Source organism: Hypanus sabinus, chromosome 9, assembly GCF_030144855.1.
Source record: "Hypanus sabinus isolate sHypSab1 chromosome 9, sHypSab1.hap1, whole genome shotgun sequence".
Classification (NCBI taxonomy): Eukaryota; Metazoa; Chordata; class Chondrichthyes; order Myliobatiformes; family Dasyatidae; genus Hypanus; species Hypanus sabinus.
In genome coordinates, this window is record NC_082714.1 from 94,734,774 (window position 1) to 94,760,138 (window position 25,365).

The following is a 25,365-nucleotide window of genomic DNA, read 5'->3' on the forward strand; positions in this document are numbered from 1 at the left end:
AGTAAAGTTATTGATGGTATTGCAACTATAACTAGCCACACAGTCATGTGCATATAGAGATTAGAGTAGTGGGCTAAGCACAAACCCCTGAGGTGCGCCAGTATTGATCGTCAAAGAGGAGGATATGTTGCCGCAGAGATTAGGAAGTCGAGTATCCAATTGCAGAGGTACAGAGGCCCAGGTTCTGCAACCTCTCAAACAGGATTGTGGGAATGATGGTATTAAATGCTGAGCTATAGTCAATGAACAGCATCCTGACGTAGGAGTTTGTGTTGGTCAGGTATTCTCAAGCCATGAGGAAAGCCATTGAGATTGCGTCTGCTGTTGACCGATTGTGGTGATAGGCAAATTTCAAAAGGTTCAGGGCCTTACTGAGGCATGAGTTCAGTCTAGTCATGATCAACCTCACAAAGTTATTGATCACTTTACCGGCCGATAGTCATTAATGAAGTTCACGTTATTATTCTTAGGCACTGGTATCATTGTTCCCTTTTTGAAGCGTGGGAACTACCGCCCATGGCAGTCAGAGGCTGAGATTGTCCTTGAATACTCCCGGTAGTTGGTTGGCACAGGTTTTCAGAGCCTTACCAGTGCTCCATCGGGACCTTCCGCCTTGCAAGGATTCACTCTCTTTAAAGACAGCCTAAAGTCGGCCTCTGAGACGGAGGTCATAGGGTCATCAGATGCAGCAGGGATCTTTACCTTTGAAGCGTGCATGGAAGGCGTTGAGTTTATCTGGTCGTCAAGCCATTCATGACGTTGTGTTTCGCTTCAATTAGCCAATACTCCCACTATGCCAATAACTTTCCTCTAACACTGTGGCTCTTGACTTGATAGGTAGTTTAATGCGTGGAACTTTGTCAAAGGCCTTCTGAAAAACCAAATATGAAGATCCACTGCGTCCCTTTTATCTATCATACTTGTAATCACTTCAATGAATTCCAACAGGTTCGACAGTCAAGACTTTCCCTGAAGGAGGCCACATCTTCTCAACCACTGACGTCAGGCGAACTGAATCTAAAATTTCTTTTCTGCTGTCTTCCACCTTCTGTAAAGAGTGGAATGACATTTGCAATGTTCCAGTCCCCTGGCACCATCACCGAGACCAATGATTTCTCGAAGATCATTATTAATGGCGCCGAACAATCTTCCACTACCTCTTTCAGATTCCTAGACTGCAGTTCATCTGCACCTGGAGACATGTACCTTGAGATCTTTAGATTTCTGAACACCTTCCCACTTGTAATGTGCACTTGTCACTTCTTTTGCCTCACACCATTTAAGATGTGACACAAAGCTAGTATCAGACACAGCGAACACATGTGCAAAATCGTTATTTAGCTAATCTGCCATCTCTTTCTTCTCGATGATTCATTCTCCCGCCTTGTTTTCTAGCGGTCCGATATCCACTCTTATCTTTTTTGTTTAAATATTTGAAAAAAAACTTTTACTATCCTCCTCGATATTGTTTTCTAGCTTGCTTTTATTTTTAGTCTTCTCCCTCCTATCGATTTGGCTGCTCTATTTATACTTTAGTAGCTTCCCATCCTCTACCATCCCGGAACTACTCGCTTTGTTTTATGCCCTCTCTTTTGCTTTTACATTAGTTTTGACCTCCCTTGACAGGCACGGTTGTACCATTGTGCCATTTGAATACTTTCTTGTCTTTGGAAGGCATCTATCCTGTACCGTTCTCACTTATCCAGTAAGTCACTCCATTGCTGCTCTGCTGTCATCCCTGTCAGCATCTCCTTCTAACTTACTCTGGCCAACTCTCAGACTACTGTAATTTAATTTACTCCACCGAAATAGAGTTGCATAGGGTTTAGTTCCTCCCAGTCAAATTTGAAGCTGAACTCAGCCATGTTTTGATCACTGTCTTCTAACGGTTCTTTTAGCTTGAGCTCCGTAGTCGCCTGCGCTCTATTACATAACACCCAATCCAGTGTAGCAGTTCAACGACAAACTGCTCTAAAGAGCCATCTAGTAGGCATTGAACAAACCTATTCCCTTTAGATCCATTACCAACCTGATTTTCCCAGTCGATCTGCATGTTGAAAACCCCATGGCTATCATAACATTGCCCATTTGACGTGCCTTTCTTCCTTCCAGTTGTAATCCGTGCTCCACATCCCAGTTACTGTTGGGAGGCCAATGCAGCTGCCATCAGGGTCAATTCACCCTCACCCAATTTCTCAATTCAATCTGCAAGGGCTCAAGAACTCCCGATCCTATGTGTCATTGTCCTACTGATTTGAATGTATTATTTATTAGCAGAGCCACGCCACTCCCTTTGCCTATCTCTGTATCAACGTGTAACCTTGGATATTCAGATCCTAACTACAACTATTCTTCACCCATGTTTCAGTGATGATCACGACCTTTTCTGACAATTTGTAATAGTGTCACAAGATCATAAATTCAAATTCTTATCCTTCGTGCATTGATATATAACAGTTTGACTACTGCATTTGCTACCCTTTTTGATTCTGCATTCCTAATGCAATGATACTTAGCCAGTTGGCCACTATTTTTTCTATCTGCTGTCTGCCCTTCGTGATAGTCAGACTGCACGCTATCGTTGCATTTTGACTCTCCATGTTATGCCCCTTCCATTTACAGCAGTTCACACCTGTTGTCGAATTAATTTAATCCTTACTAAACAGCACTACCAAACCTGCCTGCAAGAATATTGGTCCCCTTCGGGGTACCCCAAATAAAAAAAATACATTACATTTCACCCGCTATATATTGTCCTTCAAACAAAGTTTATACTAAAGCCAATTTTATCAAGCACTTTGTGGCCCTGTTGTTCAACATGTCTGTGAGGTTTACGAGTCCTTGCTTTTATCAAGGCCAATACAGTACATTTGTTTGTTCTGTCTGTCATTAATGCAGAAGTGAGGATCAAATGTTAAAAATGAAGTTTGTTGAGAGAACATTTGGAGTATTATTTGTCGCCATTCTTCAAGAAAAAAATGTCAATAAGCTTCAAGGACTACAGACAAAATTTACAAGGACGTTTCCAGACTTGAGGATCTGAGTCATTGTAAAGGATTATATTCTCTCGAGCGTAGGTGAATAAAGTGGTATTTGATATGGTACTGAAAGGTATGAGCAGTTATACATATGGTAAATGCAAGCGGACTTTTTCCACTGAGTTTGGGTGGGACTTGAACCAGAGGTCCTGGATTATGAGTCATAATGTTGCACAAGGAGACAATGAGTCCAAGGTCTTCAAGCAGGTGTGTTTTACTTATATTATAAATTTTGCTTACTGAATTCATGCAATCTTTATGCCGGCCATCGTTTTCTCAGTATTACAAAATCATTAATGTTTGCATAATTTAAGCCTTCCATCTTCTAAATTGATGCAAATAAACTATGCAGTTGTCACTGCGTATAGAAATAATATTGTATTAATCCGTGGGAACTCGATAACAACATCGTTCCACAAATATATATCTGTATTAGTTCGTTGTATTACAAGAGTCTCCTTCGCCACCTTCTTCTCTGTTCTTTGAGGCAAAGTTCGTCCTACAATAGTGAAATCTAAAGCCACATTCACAATTACAAAATTATGACTTTCTAAAGGACACTCTTTCAATCCCTTGGCAAAACTCGTGGGTGTTGTTGCTACGTTCATCCCACCAATGCATAATCCAGAATGAATTCATTATCCACAGGCAAAGTAGACACGAACAATTCTCATAAATACTGAAACCACAATCCAGACGTTCCTGTCTCGTCACGTCCTCTGGACAAGCCCAGGGGTTTCCCCCTTGATGACGTCTGGATAAATCTCACCCTTTCCCGGTACCAGTCATAGCAGTAGCATAAGGATATCTAAGTATTCTCATAATATCAACCCACTTTGGGAACCCTTTCCAAAGAGTAACTTAAATAATTTCCATGTTGGGAATGTGAAATATTACACCAATATATGAATTTCCTTTACTATCATCACATGTACCTAGGGTAACGCAAAACATCTTGCATGATTCAAGGGCAGTTCTTTCTCATCCATTCTACTAATTGCTCATCTGATACCCAATTAGGTGATGTGCATCACATTGCAATAAATCAATCATAGCGAGCAATTGGTATATGTAGCACAGATTTCAGGTTTATATGTTCCCTTATGTAAGAGGTCTCTGCGGTCAATTTTCAAATTTGCTGAATCTTGAAGGGGCTTCAGAAATTTAATTAATTCCAGCAATACCTGTGATGCACACCCACCAATTTGATTAGTCTGTATCTAATACCGATGATTTTTCTTCAGTAATATCTCGCATTTTCTGCGAAAGAAATTATATCTGGATTTCTAAGTCTGCTATATCTGAGGTATTGGCATTGACTGCCCCGATACGTAACCTGCTCCCGCAAATTCCAATAGTCCTCTTTAGCTTTTATTTGTGACTGTCTTAAACACACTTCTGCTTTGTTGTCTCCCAAGTATGTTATCTATCTGTAGATAAGCGTTCAGGTCTTATTATTTCAGTTAAATTAAAAATTATTTGCGAATGCTAATACCCTGGTACAGAAGTGACAGATTCGTCTGTATCTACTAATACAAATCCTTCCTCGTTTGCGATACTCTTTGCTACAGACATACTTATTTCGGACTGACTTCTGTGTCTAAGTAGACTTTAAATTTGTTTTTTCTTTAGTATTGATAGGCTGCAGTATGATTGGTCTCAGTGATGCCACTGCATTCGTTATTATCATCAAAATATATGGCAAATCTACATGGCACGTTGTTCTTTGTTGTTTCACCATTTAACCATCATAATATTTAATGTGACTTTCATCCTTCCCATGATTCTACTAGACTATGGTCTACAGGGTAAATGAAATATTGGCTTGATCCCTCAGTGTGCATCATCTGGATTGTAAAATGTGTTCCGATTCTATACTCCATGGAAATTCACAGCGAGTACAAACCCTTAGGATATTTGCAGTGTATTTGGCCGTATTAGACTTGGTCGGGAAAGCTTCCACGCATTTGGTGGAAGTGTCTACCGCTACACTGATATATTTGTACCCTCCTGAGGTTGTTTGAAAGGGCCCAACATAATCCAGTTGTAAATTAGTCCGAGGCCCTCCCACTGGTTAAGTATTTCGGAGGGCTCCTTTCTTTATATTTCCATCCAGATTGTATTCTGCACAACTCTTGTCTTCGCAATTGTTTACTTAGCGTTCACGTCGCCCGTCATCCAAAACTACCAACACACCTCTTTGTTTTTTTTCTTTCTTTCTTTTCTTTTCTTTCTTTCTAATTCTTTTTATTATTAGTAGTAATATGGACAGAATACAAATGAAATATTAATAAAGAAATTACAAACATACAAATTCCATTACAGATGAAAAAAAAACATAAACAACAGTTACAATACAAATGAGTTTACCAAGACATAAACCATACAATATATGTATGAACATGATAAGTCTAAATATTTCATAATATAAGATATAAAAAAACAGAAAAAAGAAAGAAAAAAAATAGAATGCAAAATTAGCTAATCTACTAATCTAATAACTAATAACTAATAAAGAAGAAAAAAGAAGCAAAAAAAGAAAAAAAAGAGAAAAAAAAGGGGGGCTGTTTATAATATCTCACAAGAATAAATATTCATTAATGCCGTCACTTCCGGTCCTCTCAACATACATAAGCTAAAACCTGGGAAATCAAATGAACTTGGAACGGGGTCATATTACATCATATGAAAATGTTGAATAAATGGTCTCCATAACTTTTCAAATTTAATAGAAGTCTCAAAAACACCACTTCTAATTTTTTCTAAATTTAAACATTACATAGTTTGAGAGAACCAATTAAATACAGTGGGAGGATTAATTTCCTTCCAATTCAACAATATACATCTTCTAGCCATTAGAGTTAGAAATGCAATCATTCGACGGGCAGAAGGAGATAAATGCAGTGAGTCTAACATTGGTAAACCAAAAATTGCGGTAATAGGATGAGGTTGTAAATCGATATTCAAAACCGCAGAAATAATATCAAAAATATCTTTCCAATATTTTTCCAAAAATGTACAAGACCAAAACATATGAGTTAAAGACGCAATTTCAGATTGGCATCTATCACAGATAGGACTAATATAAGAGTAAAAATGAGCTAATTTATCATTGGACATATGGGCCCTATGTACGACCTTAAATTGTATTAATGAATGTTTGGCACATATCGATGATGTATTAACTAATTGAAGAATTCTATCCCAATTCTCACTAGAAATAATAAGGTTATGCTCTATTTTCCAAACCTTTTTGGTCTTATAAAGGGGCTCTGAACGTATATTCATAATTATATTATAAAGTTTTGAAATAAGCCCTTTTTGAAAAGGGTCTAATTCAAATCAACACTCCAAAATATCTGAAGGCACAAAATTTGGAAACGTAGGGAGTACAGAACTTAAAAAAATGTCTAATCTGTAAATATCTAAAAAAATGAAATCTAGGCAAGTTATATTTGTTGGATAATTGCTCAAAAGACTTAAAACAATTGTCCAAAAATAAATCAGAAAATCTTAGTAATCCCTTAGTTTTCCAAGCCGAATAAGCTTGATCTATAATGGAAGGGTGGAAAAAACAATTAGATACAATAGGACTATTTAAAACGAATTGAGTCAACCCAAAAAATCTCCGAAATTGAAACCATATACGTAAAGTATGTTTAACTATCGGGTTGTCAATTCGTTTCGGCAATTTAGAAAGAGCAAAAGGGAGATAAGTCCCTAAAATAGAACCCAGAGCATAAGCTGATACAGATTTAATTTCTAAACTCACCCTGCGAGGGCCGAAAGGTCCACCCCAATCTTTCAACCAGCATAACAAGTATCTAATATTAACTGCCCAATAATAAAATCTGAAATTAGGTAATGCTAACCAGCCTTCCTTTTTTGTCTTCTATAAATATATTTTACCTAACCTGGGATTTTTATTCTGCCATATATATGAGGAAATTTTTGAATCAACATTAGTAAAAAAAGATTTTGGAATAAAAATTGGTATCGTTTGAAAAATATATAAAAACTTAGGTAAAATAACCATCTTAATAGCATTAATCCTACCTATTAGGGAAAAAGATAATGGTGACCACTTAGTAAACAAACCTTTAATCTGATCAATTAAGGGTAAAAAAATAAATCTAAATAAATCTTTATGGTTTTTTGTGATTTTGATCCCTAAATAAATAAAAGAATCATTAACTAATTTAAAAGGTAAATTTCCATAAATTGGGACCTGTCTATTCAAAGGAAACAATTCACTTTTATTAAGATTTAACTTATACCCAGAAAACTCACTAAATTGAGCCAATAATGATAAAAGTGCTGGGATAGATTTCTCCGGGTTAGAAATGAATAGTAATAAATCATCTGCATACAAAGATAACTTATGAATGTCTGTCCCACGATTAATACCCAAAATATCCTGTGATTGTCTGATGGCAATTGCCAAAGGTTCTAAGGCAATGTTAAATAGTAATGGACTAAGAGGACATCCTTGTCTAGTGCCCCGAAATAGACGAAAAAAGGGAGATCTTTGATTATTGGTAAACACTAAGGCTACTGGAGCATGATAAATCAATGTAATCCACGATATGAATATCGGACTAAAATTAAACTTCTCCAACACATTAAATAAGTAAGGCCATTCAACTCTATCAAATGCTTTCTCCGCATCTAATGAAATCACGCATTCTGAAGTGTCATATGAGGGAGTATAAACAATATTCAATAATCTCCTAATGTTAAAAAAAGAATAGCGATTTTTAATAAAACCGGTTTGATCTTTTGAAATAATTTTGGGTAATACCTTCTCCAGTCTAGATGCCAGTAACCTGGAAAAAATCTTGGAGTCTACATTCAATAAAGATATTGGTCTACAGGATGCACAGTTAGTAGGGTCTTTATCTTTCTTCAATATTAGAGAAATGGAAGCTCTATAAAAAGATTTTGGCAAATTCCCCAATCTAATGGCTTCCTCAAAAACCTTACATAACCAAGGGGAAAGAGTAGCGGAAAAAAATTTTAAAAATTCAACTGTATAACCATCTGGACCCGGTGCTTTCCCAGAATTCATTGAGGAAATAGCCCCTTTAATTTCTACATCCGTAATAGGAGTATCCAATATTGAAAGATCATCAGATGATAATCTTGGAAAATTTAATTTCCCAAGAAAATCACACATGGTATTACGATCCTGAGGAAATTCAGATTGATACAGGGAGGTATAGAAGTCTTGAAATGCCTTATTTATCTCATCATGATTAACTGTCAAATTCCCATTCTGCTGACAAATCTTAGTGATTTGACGTTTAAACAAAGCATTCTTCAATTGACTAGCTAACAGTTTACCAGATTTATCACTATGTATATAAAAATCAGATCTAGTTTTCATTAATTGATTTTCAATCGAGGATGTAAGTAATAAATTATGTTCCATTTGAAGTTCAACCCTTTGTTTGTAAAGCTCCTTACTAGGAGCAATCGAATATTTCTTATCAATCTCTTTAATTTTATCAACCAATAAAAGAGTTTCCGTCTTAGTACGTTTTCTCAAACCAACAGAATAGAAATAATCTGTCCACGTATATATGCTTTAAAAGTGTCCCAAAGTGTTCCGCAGGAGATATCATCTGTAGAATTAGTTGAAAAGAAGAAGTCGATCTGCTCCTTCATAAATTTTATAAAGTTCCGAGTCTTGCAATAAGGTAGAGTCAAATCGCCATTGTCTGGCATTAGAAGCTGTATCCGTAAATTTCATAGAAAGTAATAATGGAGCATGATCTCAGATAGCTATAATATCATAGTTACAACCGATTACCAATGGAATAAAACAAGAGTCTACATAAAATAATCAATTCTCGAATAAGAGTGATAAACATGTGAGAAAAAAGAAAACTCTTTGTCATTATGATGCCGAAATCTCCAAACATCAAAATCTCAATTATCAGTCAAAAAAGAGTTAATACAAGTGGCCGACCTATTAGGTAAAGTCTGAATAGATAAAGATTTATCCATCAAAGGATTTAAGCAACAATTAAAATCACCACCCATTATTAACTTATATTCATTTAGATTGGGTAAAGAAGTAAATAAGGACTTAAGAAAGTCAGGACAATCCACATTTGGAGCATAAACATTAACCAAAGCAAACTTTTTATTACAAAGTAAACCCATAATTAACAAAAATCTACCATTCGGATCCGAAAAAATATCATGTTGAACAAATGGAATAGAGGAGTCAATAAAAATTGAAACTCCTTTTACTTTAGCGTTCGAATTTGCGTGATACTGTTGACCCCACCAAAATCTAAAATAACGAAATTTGTCCTCCTTCCTCACATGAGTTTCTTGTACAAAAATGATATGAGCATTAAGTCTTTGGAATACTTTGAAAATCTTCTTTCGTTTAATTGGATGATTTAAACCATTAGTATTCCAAGACACAAAATTAATGGTCTGAGCCATAATTCTAAAATCAACCCTCTGGTATAGAAGGGGTTAACTAACTTGTAAACTCATGCACCCGGAAGAGGAACCAAAGTAAAGAGAGGACCCGGAAGTGACGACAACACAGATATATTTGAAGTTCAAAAACAGCCCAAATGAAAAAACTAACACAAACTGATGCAAAAAAAAATAGAATTAGGAAACAGACCATCTCCCCACCCCCCAAGTAAAAGAGAAAAAGCCAAAATATGACTTAAAAAAGGAAAGAATGAGACTAATTCTACTCCTATGTCAGCGAAAGAACAGTCCATATATAAAGGATATATATAAAAAAATCACCCCAACTTTAAAAATTAAAATCGCTTTAATAAAAACCATATTTCTAAGCATAGTTAGTTGTAAAAAAATAAGAATATAGTCACTAAAAAAACTTATAAATCGGGCTCTAGCCCAGACAAAACAAAAAATATTTAAGCTATGATAAGCGATGCATTGTAGGAAGAAGACGAAAGAAAGAAAAAAATAACGCCATCTTAAGCAAAACCAAAAATCTTTTTCAAAAAACCACCATCTTAATCAAAAAAAATTCACCTTCAAAGAGTTAAAAATATACCTTCGAAGGAACAAAGTTAATAGACAAGAAAGTAGTATAATGGTTAAAGTGTATAAGGCAAAACAATTGATATAACGAAAACACACTTTAACTTAAGTATAAAGTATAGGATAAACCTGCACCAATAACCAGAGGTTAATTCTGGTTTAAGAAATCGAGAACCATCTTACACGATCAGAATCGTTCATTTATTAGAGAGTGGTGTCTATAGCAGTAGGGAAGTTCTTCTCCAAATAATTTCTCGCTTCTGAAGTTGAAAAAAAACCTGGCGTGCAGCATTCGACGGAGAGATTCGAAGCTTCGCAGGGTATAGGAGCGCAGGTTTCAGATTTTTCTCATAACATTCAGCCATTAACGGTTTAAAAAGAAGCCTTTTTTTTTAAAGGTCAGGACTAAACTCTTCAACCAGACGGAAGCAGTAATCTTGGAATTTAACCATTCCTGCCCGACGAGCTGCACGTATAAGTTGTTCTTTGTCGTGTACATAATGGAACCGCACAATTACAACCGAAGATTTGTCTGTAGCACTCGGTGATCGACGCCGAATTCTATGTGCCCGATCCAATAAAGGAGGGTTATTCGGGAAAATCGTCGGAAACGCTTCTTTTAAAAGTTGAGCAAAATATTTCGAAGGGTCATCTTTTTCTATGCCGTCTGGAAGACCAAGTATACGTAAGTTCTGTCTTCTGGACCGATTCTCAAAATCGTCACTCTTGGCTTTAAGGGCTTCCATCAGCTTTATGGTCGAAATTAAATCCTGTTGCAGTTTTTCAATAGTCAAATCTCGCTTCCGAGCATCTTCTTGCAGAGACGCGATAAGAGCTTGTTGCTGGTTAATTACTGAATCCGTCTTAACCATGTACTCTTGAAAAGCCTTTATATCTTCTTTAAAAAATTGTTGTAGTTGATCAAATTTTTTGTCCAAAACCTCCACAAACAACTCATAAGTTAATTCAGTTTGTTGTGGCGGAGCCTGCTTCTTTCCGTTACCGTTCGGATTGCGTCCGGGATCTCATCCCTTAGACCTGAAAGACATTTCTGTTTGCATATCTTCAAAAGTTCACAACAAACTCTTGGCAGTAAGTTCAAAAAAAAATTAACAAAGAAACTTTCGGTATAGGTAAAAATAAGCTGAATAAGGGTGATCAAAGGTTAAAAAAAAAGTAAAGGTTATGGAGCGAATCCAACACAGTACTCACTCCATGAGCGTCTCCCGCTGACTTTTTGTTTTTTTTTTCAAGATACTATCGGTTCCCTGGTGTCCCCATAGCTCATGACACCATTGGGTCATCTGATTTCCTTCTCCTCTGAGACAACAAATTTCCCTTTATAGAAACACAGAAAACCTGGAGCACAATACAGACACTTCGGCCGTCAATGCTTGCCGAACATGTACTTAATTTAGAAATTACCTAGGGTTACCTATGCCCATCTATTTTTCTATGCTCCATGTATCTGTCCTGGGGTATCTTAATACACCCTATCGTGTATTTATACAGGACTACTCCAAAATTAACTTGTGCATCCTTGTTCTCTTTGTACGTTGCTGTTCGAGCTCATTCTATTAATATTTTTTAATTCTTTGTTTTTCTTCTGCTCCTCAGTTGAATCCATAACTTGACTCTGTTGTTCCTTCTGTCTTAGCATCTACACTATCTGCGGCTGCCATTCCTGCCTGTTTGAAGTTGCTTGTTTCCGTAAATATTAGCCTTCCTTCTCCCCGCAGGGGGTAATTTTTTACGGGCTTTCACCTTTATGACTCTGTATTCTTTCCCTTTGCTTCTTCAAATATATACTCAAAATAACTGCAGATGGAAGAGGCTTTCCGTTTGCTGAAACAAACCCTCTTTCTTCCCACAGAGGCAAATATTCTGTATGACTATACTTTCATACATGCATGCATAAGTATTTTCAGTGTGTATGACGAACCTGGATGGGAAACGTATACCACTGCTGTCAGTTATGCTGTCTGCGCACTCATGCTAACTCTAATGCTCTACAATATATTTTCTGGCCATGTTCATCCTCCACATATATGCCGGGTCCAGTTCCCCTCTCACCTATATGCAATGGCAAGGAGCCATCTACAGAGAGAAAGAAAAAATTAAATAATAGAGTTTTTCCTTCTCCTTTGAGTCTTCGTTAGAACCATAGAACTATAGCAAATTACAGCACAGAAACAGGCCCTTTGGCGCTTCTTGGCTGTGCCGATCCATTTTTCTGCCTAGTCTCACTGACCTTCACCTGGACCATATCCCTCCATACCTCGCTCATCCATGTACCTGTCCAAGTTTTTCTTAAATGTTAAAAGTGAGTCCGCATTTACCACTTCATCTGGCAGCTCATTTCACATTCCCACTACTCTCTGTGTGAAGAAAAACCCCCTAATGTTCCCTTTAAACTTTTCCCTTTCACCTTTAACCCGTGACCTCTGTTTTGTTCTCTCCTAGTTGTTAGACATTATTTTATCTGATCTGCTTTTACACAATTTTGATTTGAAACTAATGGTCACTGGGTATCATTTGCTGCGAATGCTTGACGATCACCTTCACCACCTTGGTACACCAGATTGTCAGCTAACAGAGTGGTGGTATTAACTCACTTTACACTAATGCTTACCCCTTGCACGGCAATGTTAATTTAGCAATTATGTTTTGTCTTACTGAAACATCATTAAGCCTTACAACGAGTGTACTAAGTGTGTGGAGATATGGTCTGCCAGTATTATATGTAGATCAAGTCCCACTATGTATGCAGAATGTAGCAACCCCAGAAAACAGCTAACGAGTGTTCTTTTTCTCACATACGATTTACCCATTTTCTACTGTTGGTAGCCTGCGTGCAGTATGTGCGACTGGTCTTACCTCTCCATGTGTTTCTGCTGAGAGGGTCGCATCAGTTCCGGCCATCTCCAATGAAAATGGCTCATTTGCTTTTGGGTTCAGAGCAATCGCAATTGCTAACGCTTGCTTCAGGGCTGTACTGGACTGGGTATGCTGTGCTTTCCATTCTCACAACATATTCTTTTCAGTAAATCCATTAAAGGATCTGCCTTGGTGGGAAGTACCTAAATCCCTAAAGTATGATCCCTAAAGTACCCTACTCAGCAGTAGGAACTTAGTTCTTTCACAGCTCGGGGTACAAACAGTTCCATAGCCACCTCTACTTTTCGCTTATCATTTTTTTCCCGGTTTCAAGACAACTAGCTACCTGTTTCCTCACTTGTGTTGTTAAGGGTTTACCTTTAGTCTGGGTGCATGTAATTATTGCAGCACTGCTGTTAATCGCTGATAATGTTCCAGCTTGATTTCTGCCTGCAGAAGTGGATACTCTACGTTTTATACTAAGAATTTAGGCTTTGCAAACCATTTTAACTTTTCCCTTAAATACTTGCAAAATATAGATGGGGAATTATGGAACCACTGCCGGGCAGTGCCCGTATACTGCTATCCTTGAATTTAATATTACATTAACACTCTCTTTCGAGCGAAATAGGCCAGGAGCCATCAGTTCTATCTCAAACAGTGAACCATTCAGCTCTTTCGTACTGTTTAACCGCAGCTTCTGAGTTAGTTGTTACAGTTCAGGCTGTTAGCAGATTTACTTTATTCAGTTCTTGATAGTCTATCGTCAATCTTCAACTACCATTTGGTTTCCTTACTAGCCATTTAGGTGAGTTGTTAATAGCGGTTACCGGCCTCAGTACCCTTTGTTGTGCCAAACTTTATATTACCTTACATACATTTTCATCTATTTCTTGGGAAACCCACATTGCTTCTGTGGTTTGGGCTCCAAACGTGGTATGTACACACTGCGAGCGAACGTCCTGCAGTCATGCTTGTAAGGAGAAAATGCCCCAATGTTCTTATCAATGATTTGAAGAAACCGTGATCACTGTTCATCTCTGGTTTTATCCAGATTCCGTATAGTGTCCAGATATTCGCCTACTGCAATCTTTCTGTGATATATGTTATTCATATTATTTAGCATCTGCAAAACCATACCATTAACTGGATCAAAACAAATCCCTCCTTTGACCATTTAATCACATCCCAGTGTGTGCTCTTGTTCCCGTGGTAAATCAACTACCAGTATTGAATGCTCTAATGCTATATATCCTTGCTAACTTCAAAGGGTGAACTCACGTGTCCCACTTGCGAATGTCCTGTGAACCCACGTCGGCTGATATTACCTTGTATTTCCCAAACTGCTTTATTTACATTAGTGGTCTTGACGGAGTTTCGGGATTCTCCAGTGTCCCAAAAACTGGTCCTAAGAGGTCTCGATCTAATGCTGTTCCATATACTTCTTGGAACACCAGCCATAAACGGGATGAAGATGCAGTGGGATGTTTATCTCTCCTCCAGTAACATTTGTCTAGCACGTCCACCGGGTCCCCTCTGTTAAAACACTGAACAGCCAATATTGCATTATTTAATTCCTCATTTGTTCCCCCAAATTGTTGTTGCATATCTGGCAAAGGTGAGTGCGTATTTGGATGCAAAAACATTATAATTAATTTTCTTTCCTCAGCGTCATCTAGGCCGTGTATTATTCTCTGATGACTTGAAACAGTTCCCGAGGGTTTCTTCCGAACCCATGTGTCCTGATGGCTTTAGCAATCTATCTCAGTCGCTGTACTCCAAACGGAGTGCAGTATGAATGTATTCTGTTTGATTCTCTGTCCAGATTCTAACCCCCGTGACAGTAACCAGGGCAGCCGGTCTGCCGTTGGAACCGACGATTAGTTAGTATTGTATACCAGCGGAGGATCCTCAAAAGAAAGCGCTTCATCGTTATCATAACACCCCTGATGGTATCATCTGCCAAATGTGTCCAATACATATCTGCATAAACATTTTTCACTCTTCTTTCAGATCCAAAAGTACATTCTATTCCTCTCTGTGTAGCAAGTTGATCCTGTAGCTTTTGTATATGAGTGAAGCACTTCGTATAATCACTAGTCTTCGTTTACTTTTCAGAAACTGATTTCTGTATCACAATTCAGCTGTTTTGAAATGATTACAATGATTGCTCAGTGTTGGAGTGAATGAAGTTGAGTGAAGTTGTTCTCTCCGATTCAAGAGTCTGATATTTGAAGAATGATAACGGTTCCTGAATCCAGTGTTCCGGGACTCATTACTTCCTTCTTATCGCAGCAACGAGAAGACAGCATGGTCTGGATGGTCATTGATAAAGGATGCTGCTTTCATGTGATAGATTCCCCTTACAGATGCTTATCAGTGGGGAGGGTTTTATTCGTGATGTAGTGGGCTGTAACCACAGCTTTTTGCGGGTTCCTACGTTCGAAGGCATTGGTGCTCCCATACCAGGCCGGGATACAAACAGTGAATGTGCTCTCTATCGTGTATACTTTGACGTCCCTGAAAGCTTTAGATGGCATGCCGAATCTTCGCAAACTTCTGAGAAATCCGAGGCGCTACCGTGACTGCTTGGCAATGTCTGTGAACAGCTGGACCCAGCAAAGAGCTGAAAACGCCGAGGAATTTAAATCTGCTGGCCTTCTTCACCTCTGAGCTTATGGGGTCTGGTTCAGGTACCTCCGGCTTCCTCTTCTCGTAGTCAATAAGCAGCACTTCGTCTTCACTGACTTCAGTGTGAGATTGTCGTTGTCGCTGCATTAAACCAGTTAAGCTCCCTGTCTTTCGCAGTCTCTCCACTTCTCCAGGGAAGCGAAAGCCACACGACTAACAGGAGTTCGATCCGAAGACCGGTGGTAGATCTATTTAGTGAGCTGCGCAGCTGGGGCAATGATCCGCGATTGGCTTGGGTAACAATGGAGCAGTTGCTTGAGTCCTATTAATGATCGCAGTTATTTCCTTCCGTGTTCAGTAATGGAAATATTTATCGCGTTCCTCAGACTGCCATCATTATCATGTGAAAGTTTGGATGTGCTGCGGGATGGTTTAGAGATGGAAATACACCGATACCATAATATCCCTCCTGGCTGTTCTCAAACCCTTTTGTCCATTAAGCGATTTTTAAGTTCCCTGCTCTTACTGTTACATATTTATCGGACACAGAGCTGTGAAAGTCAACATTCCCTCCCTCTGTTGCTTCCGCTGTCTCTCTACTCTTCCCCTTAACTCATTTCACCTGTCTTTCCATTGCTCCCCTCTCCCCCTCTCTCCTTTACATTTTCTCTCTCCGTTTTCCTTCAGAATTGTAATTTTACAATCTCTACCATCAATCAATTTCATCGCTTATAGCAGCAGTTTGTGAAAACGTTTACATTCAAACATCAAATTTCAGACTTTTTGTATTCCTGTTATGGCAGTTTCTGATTTAGAAAGTTGTTTAGAATTTCAACTGCATATTTCCACCAACCTTCATACCCAGCCCCTCCCCGTAATCCAGTGACCGTGCCACCTGCACCGCTTCACAGACAAAGGCAGGAAAACGGTAATTTGTATAACTACTGTTAAATAAAGGCTGTACCAACTCTGCGTGATCCCCATGGGCTGACGACGCGGTTAGCAGCTGCATTGCATCAGTGCCGCTCACAACACAAGCAATTCGACACTTTGTATCATCTTGAGGGAGGGGTTGACTGGACTGACCTGTGTCTGGAAGGCAGGATGGGTTTGAGAGCAAATAAGCACATCCCAACTTATTATCAACTCGTTTTCTAGATTCCAGTCACAATATACAGTAATCCAATGTGAGATAAGCGTCAGAAGAACATGCCTTATACAACTCAAACTGCAGAATATTAATCGATAAAATTTCGCAAATCAGCATAAGCCAATGTTTCACAGTGGCTCTATGAGATAACCGTGAATTTAAGCCGAACATTTATTTGGGGGAAAAAAAGCTTCTTTTAACCAATTACACAAAATTCAACTATCAGTGTATAGCTGCAGGAGTGAAGGGTGGATGAGGCTGAACTAAAACATGGACAACTGAATCCGCAGTAAGGTCTCACACAGGATCCGTTTTCGGTCACATCCTTCAACAGAGTGAGGATTTGAATTAGATTCAGGTTTGACGTTACGGGTTTATGTCGTGAACTTGAGGGCCATATTTAATGTATCCATCTATATATCTCCCCATCTATCCTTCTATTTACCCTTATACACCGCACGGGAAAGGTTAGAGGGCTAGGAAACTATTTTTAGGAGTAACTGAGGAAAGATTTAACCAAGATTATAGAGTGCTAAAGACCTCATTAAAATGAGCAGAGTCTGAAGGTCATCAAGCCTGTACCGAACTATTAGTATGGTTAGTCCAATCATTCAGCACTCCCCATACCCTCCATTCCATGAACTTATCGAAAATTTTCTTAAATGCTGAAATCGACCTGCATCCACCACATGCTCTGGTTACTCTTCATACACTCTCAACATCCTTTGCGTAAAGAAGTTTCCCCTCGTGTTTCCCTTCAATATATCATTCACTCTGATGTTATGACATCTAGTTGTAGATGCACCTAACATCATTTAGAAAAAAAAGGCAATCTATATTTAACCTACCTATATCCCACCAGGGTGGCGTGGTAGGAACCATGAAGGCAGACTAGAAAAGCTGCTATAAATTTGAAAACATACGTTTAAAACTCGAAAGGTTGACGTGGATGAACTTCAAGCTGAGAAAGGAAGCACTAGAATGTAAATAAATAAGGCGCCCGTGAAATTATAGAAGTGTATGAAAAAGCAAAGGAAGCTTTCTGGAAATATTCTGGAACTATAGGCCGTGGTAACCCTCTTGGCAGGCGGCATCTCTGAAATGCCGCCTGCCTTTGGAAAATAAAAAGGCACCGAAACCAAATACTTCTTCACCGTGCACGGATTTGATCGCGGATACATTTGTTCTCATATTCCACGGTGGAACACGTTGTAGAGTCAGTGACAGAGACTGGAGAGAGAGAGAGAGAGAGAGAGAGAGAGAGAGAGAGAGAGAGAGAGAGAGAGATGAAATTTATAATTCGGAGTTTAGTAATTTAGTACAGGAAAGTAGGGAATAAGCCCCATTCCCTTTGGACAAGGAAGAAGGTGTTACGATTCTAATAACCGAATAGCAAACATTATCTTATTTGTCACGGCGCATACTTCATGGCTATTACTACGGCGGATAAGGGTGTACTTTCTTAGGGTGGTGATGCGGGACCTGTCCATTAGGTTATGGTTATATTGACATTTACTAGAGCAGCGGGAGCTAGTACTGACAAGTGGAGTCTCTGAAAGTAATCGAAGTATCAGATATGAGTCAGTGGTCTTAGCAGATACGTACGTCGGGTCCTGAATCAGCGTGGAGACCCTCACCCATCTCTTCCACTGAACTAATTCCACAGCCAATGGACTCTCACGTTCGCAATGACACTTATTTATCTATCTATCTAGCTATCCATTTATTTATATATTAAACTATCAATTTAAAGATCGATTTATCTATCCACTTAATATTTACATTTCTGCATTTATCTATTTATGCATCTATTTATGTATGCATTTATATGTTTGTCCGTTAGCTTGTATTTTCACAGTTTGTTTCACGAGTGTGCTCCCATCTGGCTGATTTATTTCACCTCTCAGTCCTGCTTTCTCCCTGTATCTCGATGCTCACACCAAGAAAGAACCTATTAATCTCTGCCTTAAGTATACCTGAAAACGGCGTCCACAGCCGTCTGTGACAACGAATCCCACAGATGAACCTCTCTCTGGCGAACTAAATTCCCTCTCATTTCCCTTTGTTCTGAGGCTATGACCTCTGGATTTAGATTCTCCTTCCATTGGAAACATCCTCTCCTTGTCCATCCTATCGATGCCTTTCAACATTCAGTTCGTTTCACTTACGTCATCACTGATTATTCTGACTTCCACAGCCATCAAAGGTTTTATCTAACAAGCCGTTTAATCCTGGAAACTACTCCCACTGCTCGAACTGAGACCACGCCAGTGTTTTCTAAAGCCGCGCTAATGCATCGCTGATTTGGTATTATGCTCCTCGTGAAATCAGTGCTAGAATTGCACTTGCATTCATCACCACCGCCTCAAGCTAAATATAAACCTTTATGGATTCCTGCACAAGGAATCTCAAATCCCTTGGTATCTCAGATTTTTGAATTTTCTCTCCATATAGAAAATATTCCTTCTATCAATCTGCATGGCCACACATTTCTGGACACTGTCCAAGTCCTTTTGTAGCCTCTCTACTTCCTGAACAATATCTGCCCCTCCACCAATCTTCGTATTGTCCGCAAACTCTGCAACAACGTTACCAATTCCATCATCCTGGTCATGGGCCTATAACGTTAAAAAAAAGCCGGCCACAGAACAAATCTCTGTGGAACATCACAGATCACCGGCAATCAAACAGACAAGGTTCCCTTTATTTTCATTATTTCCATCTTGTCTAATCCTTTATCTGTTTTGGTATCCTTCCTGTAGTATCATAGGCTCGTGGCTTGTTAAACAGCGTCATGTGCATTACCTTGTAAAAGGCCCTCTGAAAATATAAGTATGCACTATTTGCCAATTTTTCTCACTTACCCTGCTTGTTATGTCTTCGAAGACTTCCAACATACTTGTCAGACAAGAATCTCCCTTGAGGAAGCCATGATGACAACGGCCAATGTTGTTATGTGCCTCCAAGTACTCCAAGTACTCAGAAACCACATCCTTAACAATCTACTCCTACATCGTCTCTCCCACTAAAATCAGACTAAATGCTCTATAATGTCCTTTCTTTTACCTCTCCCTTTTTCAAGATATAGAGCGTGAGGCCATTAACTGTCAGAGGCTGGAAATCATATCCCTTCCTGTTAAAAGTGGCCATTGCCAGCAGTCAGATAAAGAGGCTGATCGTTACTCCTACTAGGCTTGCCTGACTATTTTCGTAGCTTGTTCCATGCCTCAGAATCTCATTGATAAAGATATTGCGAATATGGTACAACTTTTCATATGAACGGTCTCGGGCCCCGACCGGGCCCTGCATCGATGCTGCCCGTTGAGTTTCTCCAGCTCTTTCTGCATTACTCGGGATTCCAGAGTCTGCAGTCCACTGCGCCAGAAATGCAATGATTGCTTAATATCCGTAATTCTCATCTAATGATACGCAGATGTTTCTCTGCCTGGAGGAGCACCTGTTATGCATTATACTGCGTTTACTAACCTCCAGCCTGTAACGATATTGCGCACTGACCCCAACGTCTGACATGACATAAAATTCTACCCAGGCCTTTCTGAGGCTTTAGGGGGAAAGAAACAGCAGTCGACTGTGAGTTGCGCAGTTCAGCGGCAAAATTATTTTCTAGCAAGCAAAGCAGATCATTTTTCTGCAGGAATTTCGAAACCTCAAATATGAAACAGTGCATTGACAAGGTAATTTTCGGATGGCATAGCGACTATATGGGAATTTGATGTGACGTTGAGCAGTGTTGTTCTCAGGAAGTACTCTGAGCAGAGAAGATGGGCAAAATGTCACCATATGACCCACCCTGTTGTTCAATACATAAGCTGTCGATACAATGTCTATAATCAGGTCATCCTGAGTATTGTCTAAAGTTCTACAGGATGGGATCATGTGACACAACTGAAGATGACACCATTTTGAAATTAGGAGTTAAAATTTTATCTGCAACGTGGCCATTCAAAGATTCCAAAGAACGGCAATCGTCACACTCTCCCCACAACTGCTCCACCATGCTTTCCTTGGCGCCTCCCACTCATTAACATCCCACATATATAAACGGACCCGAAGACTCCTATTTGCAGACGCTGGAACGAGAGCAGCTCCTGCATTCTGCAGATCAGCGCAAGAGTCGGTCGGAATACTTGGGCGCTCACTTTCCACACCTATCAGCAGGAATTTCTCCAGTGCTGCATCTCCTGTGTGCTCTGCTGGTCCATTTGCCAGGTGAGAGTGGGGTTGGTTCACGCACGAACTATCCATTACAATTATAATTGTTGATGATTGTTTTTCTCGAGTTGAGCGATTGACTGGCTTCCCGTTTACTAAAAGTCACCCAGTGGTTTTATTGCGCTCTGTTACAGGTATCCAGGCAGTCCCTGTCCTCAGTCAAACCCCAATGGCCGCACCTGCGTCCGCGGGACAAACCGTCCGCATAGAATGCCGAATGCAGAACGGTGATGTTAGAGGTCACTGCATAAGATGGTATCGACAGCGTTTCGGAGAGAGACCGGAGTTGGTGTTAGTACACGCTACAAGCGATGATATTTACCGAGGAACAGGGATCACAAACCGTTTTCAACCATCCAGAGGTACCTCCAGCAACAGTCTCATCCTGACCATCAGCGGTTTGGGGTCCCAGGACTCCGCTGTTTATTACTGTGCAGTGTGGGATAATGGATTTATCTTCGGTCCAGGCACTATCCTCGGTTTAAAGAGCAAGTGACTCTCTCATTCTGTTACAAACAATTCATATTATATTCCCCAGCTTGATAAATCACCGTCCAGGAAAGTTTAACCATATCTCTGTGTAACACTTACCCAAAAGGCTGGTATATGTCTGGGGAAACGGAGTTCCAGCAACTCACCAACCCACCTCCCGTATGTGCAGGTGCTGTGAAATCGAGTTTATGCCTCGCGCCCGCCAACAGTATCAAACCCACAACAAATACCGTTATGAAATACACTTTAAAGAGTTTACTAAAATTAAAAGAGTATTAGGCAATACTATATATATATATGGAAAAAAACAAAAGGAGCCAACTTATCAAAGTTAAGTCTGTTTAGTGCACTCGTTGGAGCTCAATCAACGAACCAGTCGACCCATTCGACCGCCACGCCGTCGCACCTTGGACCACCCCGGTGGTCTTACGAGCAGTCCAGCACACGTCCACCTTCCTCGGCGTCTTCCTCGGCGTCTCCCTCACACCAAAAACCCGCGAAAACCCCTCCCCCAAGTTCCCAGCATCACAAGACACAATAACATTCCCCATTGATTAATAAATGAATACAATTACCATATCAGCCATTCTAAAGCGAAACAACGGCGAGAGAAACACTTATCCGACAAAGAAGCATTCCTGCTCGTAACAAACCAAAGAAGCCATTTTGAGTCACATACACAGGACATTGTACATCTGCAATGTGCGAGGCTTGATCAGTCTCAATTTTAGCAAACAATTGCGCACAGCTCATCGAGTGAGCCTCTGCAATCAAATTAATGATCGCTTTACTTGGGAATATATACTTGTTGGAAACTTCTGATTTACCTCAGTCGTTGAATCTGAACTCAATATCTTCCAACGTCCCTACTCTTTAACACTTCGAGACCCGTGCTAATTATAATTAGGCTTGGTTAATAATAATTATAATTATTATTAGTACTGCCACTTGTCACAGGCTTATCACGCATACTGTCCATACATACCAAGTTATGACAGTGCGTCATCAGAATGCATAATAGACGTCCCGATCGTTGCTGCCGCTCCACCTCAGGCCCTCGGGCAGCCGTTTCATGCTCCTGCCACTCTGTATAAAAATGGAAGTGTACTAATCACCTCCTTTACATTCTTTCTTTCTCGGCTTAGAAAAAAAGAAAACAATCTTGACTGTCTATCCTATCGCTGCCTCACATAATGCGTTGCAAAGTATTCATACACAATCTGTGGGTATTTTCGCCACCTTAAACAAGACAACCACCCTCCCCTTTCATTCATCACCTCTGAGAATGTGCTTGGCTTGAAAGTTCCAGAGTAGTTCTGGTGCGGGAAATCCTACATCACAGGGCAGGGTATTCACTGTTTCAAGTTAATATAATTCGCAGTTCGTGATTATTAGCCTCGTTGCTACGATCACAGCAAACAAGGGGTAAAAGCAGCAGCTTTAAAAAATAATTCAGATATGGGGAAGGTGCTGAGCAGAAGACCGGCTGGTCAGAGATTCGAGAGGGAACAAACGGGAAGGGAGTCTTGGATATCCACCGAGCTTTCCCGAACTCGGGACATCCCAAGTAGCCTTTGCTCAATCAGCAACCGAAGATGTAATGTTTTCAATGCTACTGTCGAAAGATTTTCAAGATATTGGGATTTATGAGAGAACAGCAAGGGACTGGTCTCAACAAAGCGACCAATACATGTGGGCAGTGTGGGAGAATTAGACAATAGATTGAGCTGAGCTGTATTTATCTTTACACAATGCTGGTAGAGTCCACAATTCAGTGCTGGGGAGGGGGAGGGGAATGGACTCTAAAGCTTTGTTAAAATAAATTATGTCCCACTGTGGCTTTTGAAGTTTACGGGCACAGAATTGGGCGGTTGTAATAATCCTGGTAACCTTTAATTTAAAGGTTCTTCCCCAAGGAATTGTGCCCCGCAATTGATCCAGTGTTTCGATTAAATTGTATTAATTCCTTTAGTATTGATTCTTTCTGCAGTCAGTGCATATATTAATATCTCTATTCCGCTCTGTCTCATCTTTCAAGCACAGGTAGCGAATCCCGGATACCGTCGGTTGTCCTGCTCCCTCCATCTCCAGAGGAGACCAGCTCGGGTACGGCCACTCTGTCGTGCCTGGTGAGTGGCTTTAGGCCGGGCTTGGTAGCGCAGCGCTGGAGCGAAGATGGAGTCGAGACGGAGAGCGGGGTGACGACTAGCGCCATGTCCACGGACACCGACCAGACCTACAGACTGAGCAGTTACCTGCGGGTTCCCGTCGCCTGGAACAAGGGCTCGAGCTATTCCTGCAGCGTGAGTCACAGCTCGCTGAGCTCGCCGCTGCGCAACACCATCTCTTCGTCCGCCTGTGCGCAGCGAGACTAATTCATTTGGCAGCACACGCGTGTTGTTTGTGCATGTTTAATGCATTGAAGCAATCATTGGGATTGCGTAGACGCCCTTTCCAATGTAGTTGTGCAGTGATGTCAGCCTATGAGAATGTTTAATAATTTCGGAAATGAGCGCGATAATCATCTGTCTTTCGTGAAGAGTAAATCTGTATACAATTTTCCCAACTGCGCTGTTTGAACTTCTATTTTGTGTAGAATCGAAAGGGATCTCCCTGTTGAAAGTGACTGTGTTGTGATTGCATCTTCTGTAACACTCCTTTTAATAAGAGAAAAAAAAACTGCATGTTTACCGTGGTCTGTCGTTACTCGGCTGCTCGCAGCAGGTTTGGGGGTTTGATCGCGGATAACGTGCCGTCTAGGAGCCTCAATCGCAACTGCAGTCAAATGCACTCAAATAGCTTATTTCGCTTTTCCAATCTGTGGATTCTACCTGGACCTACATTGTCGTTGTTCTGCTGCCACCAAACTGTGAACTTCGTTCTTCGTCGTCATACACCTCTGCTCTTAATTCTTAACTGTCCTGTAAGTGGAAGATTGTCATTCCCACTGCCCTTCGGCCAAATTCCTACCACCATTGAGAGTGTCACACTGAAAGCATTTTTGTCAATGACTTGGCCATTCTCTCAATCTGAGGTTATCGATTCCCTCAATTCGTCCATAAAGATCAACGGTTGTCTTTCCTGCACCAGTATTACCCCATGAATAACAGCACCTGCCCCACACCCCAACATACACCTACATACAGAAACATAAACCTTTCGCTGAAAAACATCTGTAGCATGGGTATATTCAATGTTTGCTATCAAAGTACATAAACACTATCATATCAGAGTAGGTGAAAAGCTACACCCAGAAACTGGCACATGCAAAAAGACGAAAAACGGCAAAAAAAAAGTAAATAGATAGAGAGAAAGAGAAACAGATAAATAAATACATAAATAAACAATCAGATAAAACAATTAAATCCTATCAATCAAAATAAACAAATAAATAATCGGATAAAGGGTGCAATGGATTAAGGCCGAAGTTTTACTGAGGTCATGATTTGTAGTTTCTTCGAAAAATTATCTATATATCGTGGAATGAGGTCAGAGATGTGATGAATAAAGTCATCCACATTTATTTAGGAGGCTGATGGCTGAAGGGCAATAACTCTTCAACAATATTGTTCTGTGGGATCTAAAACTCCTGTATTTGTTCGGGAGACAGTTTCTGAACCGTGTAACAAGTGTGAGTTGAATACAGAGCCCCGTAAATATATGTTAAAGTCAAATATTACCTTATCAATAGGGTGGCCTTTATAGAGGCTGTATCTAACAAGATGAACTGCGGGTTTTAGCTCCATGCACTCACAAAGAACTCAGTAACATTGCACAAAAATATTTATGGATTCGTTTGAAACGTGGGAACTCATTCGAGTTATTTGCCGAAGACCAGGAAAGAAGAAACAGTAGGATGGGTAAAGTGGTATTCCTCAAAGATCTTCAAATTTCCCAAAGCAC

The 25,365-nt window shown here is 39.9% G+C and overlaps 1 protein-coding gene across 1 annotated transcript in view; it reads left to right on the forward strand.

The window, feature by feature from the left end:
• Positions 1 to 23,837, forward strand: part of LOC132400087 (uncharacterized) — a 79,639-nt gene extending 55,802 nt beyond the window's left edge. Inside the window, exons 6-9 of the mRNA XM_059981165.1 lie at positions 15,782 to 15,883; positions 20,826 to 20,967; positions 21,105 to 21,462; positions 23,510 to 23,837. Coding sequence (XP_059837148.1) covers positions 15,782 to 15,883; positions 20,826 to 20,967; positions 21,105 to 21,462; positions 23,510 to 23,837 — 930 coding nt within the window. The remainder of the gene's footprint in view (positions 1 to 15,781; positions 15,884 to 20,825; positions 20,968 to 21,104; positions 21,463 to 23,509) is intronic.
• The last annotated feature ends 1,528 nt before the right edge of the window (positions 23,838 to 25,365 follow it).